The 7,390-nt window shown below is 54.8% G+C and overlaps 1 protein-coding gene across 5 annotated transcripts in view; it reads right to left on the bottom strand.

The window, feature by feature from the left end:
• Window positions 1–2,164: 2,164 nt before the first annotated feature.
• Window positions 2,165–7,390, bottom strand: part of AMBRA1 (autophagy/beclin-1 regulator 1) — a 237,517-nt gene continuing 232,291 nt past the window's right edge. For 3 of the 5 annotated variants that reach the window (XM_006896724.1, XM_006896722.1, XM_006896725.1), the window contains one exon: window positions 2,167–3,651. In XM_006896724.1, the coding sequence (XP_006896786.1) occupies window positions 3,167–3,651 (485 nt within the window). In that variant the 3' untranslated portion in view covers window positions 2,167–3,166. Of the gene's footprint in view, window positions 3,652–7,390 lie in introns of all 5 variants that reach the window. The other 2 variants (XM_006896726.1, XM_006896723.1) reach the window with 2 other exon arrangements.

Genomic DNA, 7,390 nt, shown 5'->3' with positions numbered 1-7,390 from the left:
GCGTGCGGGGGCACCGCCCACGGCCACCAGGGCGCTTTGGCAGCGGGAACTGCCCTCTGGGGAGGGGAGTGGGCACTCGCATTGTCATGGGGACGCGGCGCCCCCTCGCGGGCTGAGAGGGGAGCTGGCCGCCCGGTCGAGCTCTCGGCGCGGACCGGGAGCCGGGGAGTCGGAAGGGGTCGCGCGCCTCGCCCCGTCCCCATGTGCAGGGCTCCGCTGGCCATCTGACTGCGGAGGCGCGAGTGTCTGACCCCAGCGACGAGGAGTGTAGTCGGCAGCCGGGGTCCCGTCGAGGCAGAGACCCGGGAATTTGCAGCCTCGGGGCTCCGTGTTCGCCCGAGGGGGGAGGCTCTGCTGGAGCTCTGCCAGGCTGGGAAGGGGCGGGAGGAGGTCGGCCGGCGAGAGTCGGTAAGGCAGAGAGAAGCCGCCCACGGGAGGTGCCCGCCGCCCCCGAGGTCGGGAAGGGCGCGCACCCGCTCCGCCAGCATCAGGATGGGACGCACCGCCCAGCTGCCGCAGCTCGGAGGTTGCGCTCACTGTGGCTTGTGAGAAGTCGGGTGCCCAAGGTCACCTGGGGCGGGGCCTGGGACTAGACCCCAAGGGCGAGCCTCACGAGCCTCGCGGAGCAGCATCCAGCGTGGATTTCAGACCTGGGGTTTCCCTCGCCTGGGGCGGAGGCTCCGGGGTCAGCCGCTGCGGTCCGCGGTGCAAAGGAGATCAGCACCTTGGAGAGCTCCGCCGCGGCCACGGCCCAGGCGTCCCAGCTTTGCGCCACTTCTGCTCAGAGCCCTGGCGCCCAGGCCGGTCAACCCCAAATGCTGAGCAGAAACTGGTTCCTTCCCAACAACTCAGGTCCCACCTCTCCTTCACCCTCTCCCAACGGCCAGACGGGGAGTGATGGGGAAGGAGAGTCAGCAACGGGACGCGGAGGTAGAGGTGGCATGAAGATGGGACTCCTGACCTCCCTATGGGGGTCTCTAGGCTGAAGTTGGTCTCGCAAGGCTCCCCTGGAAGGGCTAGGCTGGCCAGAGCTGAAGATTTCAGGCCTGGACTTGGTTGTCTGTGCTGTTAAAATTCTTCTATGAATGAGGTCTCATGCTCCTCAGTCTCGGAGAGCAAGTGCTACAGTTCTTGCCTCCATTTCAGAGAGAACAGGCTCAGTCAGTGGGTTAGATTTTTGCATTTATTCTTTGTGCATCACTCCTTGGATCCTGAAAAAGGTGGCAATTCTGAGAGTAGAAATGTGGGTGTGTGATGAGGACCCTTAAAACAGTCTACAAGGTCATCACCTCGCAACCTCTCCAGAGCAACTGAGAAACCAGAGTTCTATCCCATCTCCAACATGTTGTCTTCACCCTCTAGGAGTTAATTCACTGAGATGTATGCTCTACAATCACAGGACCCGGGGTCAAACCTTGGCAGAAATGAGCGGCTCCATGGTGACTGATACAGGGTCCTTAGCACCTGGTCTATACTCTTTAATTCTTGTGTTTTCACAGTTTCCCGGGAAAATGCTCATATTCCTGACTCTTCCACTCTTCTGTTTTGTAGGAAGGACTTCTTTGATGAATGGATGGTTTGGTTTTCTCTGGTGAGGTAGAACCATCCTGGTCTCTGCCCTAAGCATCTAGAACTGAGCACACAGTAGATCTCAAGGCACGCGGTGCTCTGAATTCCCTTTCTAAGAGATGAACCAAATATCCTCTTTTGTTCTTACTTGCTTAGGGACAAGGTCCATGGGCACAGCCACCATTCAGAGGACACAAAGTACAGGGAGACCTGAGCAGGAAGGTGTGTCCTCCTAGAGAGACCTGCACACAGGATGTGCTCCCTGCCCTTCACCTCCGCAGGCACCCTTTCCTGCAGTTCCTGCACTGCGGTCAGACATCTCTCTTGACAGCAGATCTGCAGCCCTGGGTAGGAAGCCAATGGGATCAACAACCTTCTGTTATTTCTGTCACTCTAAGGTGTCCCCAGCACTCTGCAGGCCCCAAGGAAGCAAAAGGTGGTGGTATTCTGAGAAGCATCAAGATACCTGGGGCTTCTCACTCAGACAACAGCACCGGAAACTGTGGCCCAGAGACTTGACTTGTGCCAAGTCCTCTCTCCCCCCACGTCAATCACCACCCTCTCCACCATTCCTGGAAACAAAGAAATGAGCCGGGCGAGGGGCATGTATCATTTTAATGATGTAGATCTTTGGTGTTTCCCTCATTAGCAGTCAGACTATCCCCTCTCCTCCCACCAAAATGTTGCTATGATGAGTTACAAACAGAAAGGAAATCACATTTTCATACTAAAAACAAAATAATCAAAGCCTTGATTTTCTCCACTAGAAACTACATGTACAGTTCAGGATTCCACATGCAACATCTTAAATCACAGACCAAGACCTCACATTCTGACCTGGAGTTTCACCTCTCCTCTGGCCTTGGCTCAGGTAATACTGACCCCTACTCGTGCTGCTGGGACCCTTGGGGGCAAGGAGGAGCTGGATGGGCCAGCCAACACCCCCTACTCCTGAGGAGGGCCTGTCCACAGTCTCATGACCTCATCTTGTGTTCAGCAAGTAGACTGACCCCTTACCCATGGCTGTCCCCCAGTAGTAAATGCAGGAAGTCCCTGTCCTCAGGAATCTGGGAGCCTGGCCCACCCTGATTCTTGTTTTTGTGGGTAAGATGATGAAGAGAGGAGCTCTGGAAGTCTCAAGAGATGAAGGTGGTTTCTAGGGGCAGCCACTCCTCCTGTCTTTGGGCTCCTGGTGGCTTTGCCCATGCAACAGGTAGACAGGCAAAAGTGCCCCACTGGCCTCTGTGCAGGATGCCTTGGCCTAGATCTGGAAGACTGGTTATCCTTCTGGGCTCTCTTGAACCCAAGTTCCTAGGAAAAAGGGAGTTTCATGGCAGACAACCACTAGCTCCTCAGTTCATGACGAACCCAGCACTGCAGTCCTCCTGGGCTCCAGACCCTGGAAAGTTCTAGTCCCCTGAGGCAGGCCTTGCCCATCCAACTGCCTCATGCCCACGGACTGACTCCTCTCGACGCCCCACCCTTACACTTCCGTTCTGACGCAGCCAGCGGCTCTTCTGTATGTCCAGTTCCCAGTCAGCTGTGAGGTCAGTCTCTGCTCAGTGGTTCAAGGGAGGCACCAGTGCACATGTCTTCTCTACCTGTTCCGAGGCTCCCCACTGGGGCCCGCAGCTTCCCCCTTGCTGCTGCCACCGCCATCGGGAACGTGGTTGTTACTGGTCAGGTTACAGTGCAGGGTTGGTCCCTCAGTGCTGGGAAGGGGAACAGGGGAGGAAGGGGGCCGAGATGGTGGGGGTGGCTCTTGCCCAAGAGTACCAGGCTGGTCCCAGGAGGCTGTCCGGGGGCTTAGGCCCCGCTCTGCCAGTTGGCCAGGATCAGAGAGCAGTCCTCGAGAGGTGGAGGGCTGGGGTGAGGAGGCGCGGGGGGCAGCAGGCTCAGTGCCCGTCTGGGAGCTCCGGTGAATTCGATGGCTGACAATGATGTTGTTGCCAAAGCCTCCCATGGAGGCCATGGTGGTGCTCTGCTCCCGCTGCACCACTGCTGTCATGCCACCCTCGGTCATCAGCCTCTGGATTCTGCTGAGGGCGTCCTCCCCACCTGCGCCGTACTCAGAGCCCTCACCTGGAAGATAGAGAGCAGGAGAGGGAGGGAATAAGCTGCTGGCCTGGGCAGGGAATTCTTGATTAAATGCAGGAAAAGCAATGTCCCAAATTCATCACTCATAACCAAAGACTTTCTGATGAGACTCCAAAACAAAAATTCACCCTGTTTTCCTGAAGCGTGACAGCCTAGGATGGTGTGGGTATCCCCCTGGGTGTCAACAAATAGTTAAATGCAACCTGAAAGGCTGGAGGTTTGAGGCTACCCAGAGGTACCATGCATGAAGAGCCTAGAGAAATAGTTCTGAAAAATCACAGCCCCAGTTAAACCCTACCGAATCAGCTCTCCTTGGACACATGGGTTGCCAGGAGTCAGAACTGACCCAAAACAATGGCTGCAGGGTGGTGTGAGCCGGCAGAGCTGGGACTGGAAGGCATGTGCCTGGCTTGAGTGAACCCTTGCAGCACTGGCGGCTGGCCTCGGAGAGAAGGCTAAGGCAGTGAGGTGAGCCCACGCAGCCTTTGGCCAGCTTCTCCCCACCTTGAGTGACCTGCTAGACTACCTCTTCAAGGTATGCTGCCTGGTCTTTGCAAGGAGAGAGGTTGGCCCAAAGTTATTCCCACATATTCTTCTTATGGGACTGGATGCCAGATCCCTTCTTCTTTTTCTAGAGGCCCAATTAGGTCTACAGCTCCACCTCCCGCAAGGGCTGGCCACCACAACATTCCCCTGTGGGCAGCAGACACGGCTTTAGCTCAAATCTCAGTTATGTTATTTTAGAGATGTGTGACCTTAGACAAGTGCCAGGCAGAGGTGACACAGTGCATTCTGGGCCCTCAGGGGGGCTGCAGGCGTTAACTCAGGGCTTACAGCTGTGCCATGAACCCAGTCTCCAGCCCACGGCTCAGCCCCTTTGGCTACTAGCTCAGTAGGGTGGTAACAGTCCAGGTCTGTGGCTGGTTGTGCCAAAGGCTACCAGGGGCCAGGACTGGGCCTGCTCAATTACTGACTTGCTTCCCTGGGTTACTTGTTGGTCAGTCCGGAATTTTGTAATGTTAGGGCAAGTGGTAGTGAATTTTCCCTTTTTGGGCTACAGCTGTCAAGGGCTCGTTTATCTACCTCTTTCTGGTCTCTCTTCTTTGCCTGGACTTCCAGGCCAGCCAGGCCCACATCCTCACCACTGCACACCTCCTTGTTGGTGCCTGGGTGCTTCAGGCCAGTGGTTCTTCCCAGGTACTGGGGAAATGTTTCTCCTTAGCACTGAGCAGTGGGGTCTGGGTCAGAGCCCAGTATGGACTGTGACCTTGCCCCCTCCAGCCAGCTTAGTTCCAGAGCTCAGGGCAGGAGGAAAGAAAATCTGCCTTCTCTTAGGTTAAAAGTTTCCTGGGGACACGGTGGGAATTGGGGTACGAGTGTCAACTCAGGCCTCAATGTCAGCACAGCCCAATTCCCCACAGGGACTTCACTGAGCTCTCAGCCACCCCCTACCCCCTTGCTTTCCAAGAACCCTGAGCAATGAAGAGAGCCCAGCCCAGTCTGGGATGTGCGGGGCTGGCCTGTAGCCCGTTGGCCTGGAGCTCTGTTGGGCATGATGCCTGGGAAGCTCCTAGCTCTGTTCAAGTAGGACATTTAGGGCAGGACAGCCTTGGTGCCCTACAGGAGCTGCCAGAGCCAAACTCCTGGAGAGGCTCTGCTGCTGGCACCTGAATTGAAGTCTCCTGTCTTCTCCCGTCACTTGATGGCTTGGTCTTGCCTACTTCTCCCCATCAAGTGTCAAAGTTTCCTAGCTGCTAATCTTATTCCTTTCCATCAGTCTCCACACTGTCACTATCACTGATCTCAGATCCTGTCCCAGTTATTTTCTCACCATGCTGCTCGGAGTGCTCGCTCTTCGGACCCCCAGTAACCCCCCAACAGCAGCCTCGCTCTTAGCGTGGGCCTGGCCTGCTCTGTCTAGCACGTCCGTGTCCCACCTCCTTCTGTCTCAAGTTGCTGATGTTCAAGGGCCAATGTGAGCACCAGTTCTTCCACCAAGTCTCAGGAGCCCCCAGCACAGTGGCTGTTCCTCCTCTAGGCCCCAGCATCTCCCTGCTGGGCTGCGTACCGCCGAAGGAGCATACACCTTTGTTCACTCACCTTTTGGTCTGGTAGTGTACTTGGTGAACACCTGTCAAGTGAATTGGCAAAGGGCTCCCACAGTGCTCACAGCAGCCCCAGGGAACGCCTGGAGCTGGGTCCTATGCCACCCCCTGCTGGGGGAGAAACATGTAATACATTTCCTTCCTTTCTGGACTTAGTTTATGGGAAAAGGAATTCCTTTGATTCTGGTTCCCTCTGCAACATTACAAGATTCACATACTTAGTGTAACTAACACCGGAGGTGAAGAAAGTGCTCAGAAGAGACTGATGGATCAGTCCGGAGTGTTCCCTGCATGGTGTCCCCGGGCCTGTACATCACTTCCGGGGCTGTGTCAGACCTGAGGCTGTATGTCAGGAGCCGCAGCCTAGACCTCACTTCTCTCCTGGAACTCCAAGTCAAGACAAGAGCCAGTGAGGGCAGCCAGTCTGTTCTGGGAAAGCCACAGACCCGAGGGAAACGGCAACCATGGCCAGGGACTTGAGCTATTAGCTCCAGGAGCTGCGGTCACCACCGATGAGATCAATTCTGCTCCCTCCTTCCCAGCAGCATTTCTCTTTGGAAAAAGGGACACTGATTTAATATTGACAAGTGCTCTTTTCCTTGAAAAGTTTTAAGTTACATTTTGGATGCAGAAGCCAGTGTAAGTTTAGCAACTTCCCACAGTTGCTCGGTGGTTTTTGTTGTTAGGTGACGCTGAGTAGAGTATGACACATAGCAACCCTTTGAACAAAAGATATGAACCCTGCTCTATTCCTGTCATCACATTCCACAAGACACACAAGAGCCCACTGAAGCCACCACCATGTTGAGGTTACAGCCATCTGGTTGAAGGTCTTCCTCTCCTTCACTGACCCATCACCCTTCCCAGCATCATATCTTTCTCCAAGGAATGGTCCCTCCTAGCAACAAGCACAAAGGACGTGAGGCAAAGTCTGCTTGGTGTCTGTATTTAATTCTGGGGTTTCACAGCACATGTAACCAAAGCTCTTCCTGACCTCAGGCCACATACTGGTTTCCAGCTCCTTCCTTTTCTCATTGGCTTTCCCCTGGGCCCAGTACTGGCTATTGCAACTGGTCTAAGTGTTCCTTCACTAACCAAGGTGGAGGCCCACACAGCCTTTCCTTAGTGCTGAGAGGCAGAGCCATGGGCTCTTTGAATAGTGTGGTATGGCCAACTTCTGCATCAGGGCCTCACTGCAGCTCAAGTCATTCAATCCACATGTTTCTTGGATGCTTACTGGTACAGGGCTGGGAGTAGACAGGGATCCAGTGGGCCCCTCACCATTCACTGGAGAGGATAAATGAAGAGATGTTGAAAAAGCTAAGAGCAACAGCGAAGGAAGCCTAGGGAGTGCCCCAGTCCTGTGAGGACCTTCCTGGCCAGCAGGTGGAGGAAAGCTTGATGCTGGGCCCAGGGCAAACTCTGGAGAGGGGCAAGCATTTTAGTTAAGGCTGAACAGGTGATAATGGCAATACATCTGCAAAGGCCCTTGTGGAAAGGAGCTATATGGATTTTAACATATTTTTTATAAAATAAGAAAAAGTGAAGTGGCCTGGGAATTCTCTGATGTTGGCTGACAGGAAGGGGCTAAGGGAGGGAAGTCCACAGAGCTGGAAGTA

This window comes from Elephantulus edwardii, unplaced genomic scaffold (assembly GCF_000299155.1).
Source record: "Elephantulus edwardii isolate Elephantulus edwardi_28Jun2011 unplaced genomic scaffold, EleEdw1.0 scaffold00189, whole genome shotgun sequence".
In the NCBI taxonomy this organism is placed as follows: domain Eukaryota; kingdom Metazoa; phylum Chordata; class Mammalia; order Macroscelidea; family Macroscelididae; genus Elephantulus; species Elephantulus edwardii.
This window is presented reverse-complemented; position numbering and strand designations above follow the sequence as displayed.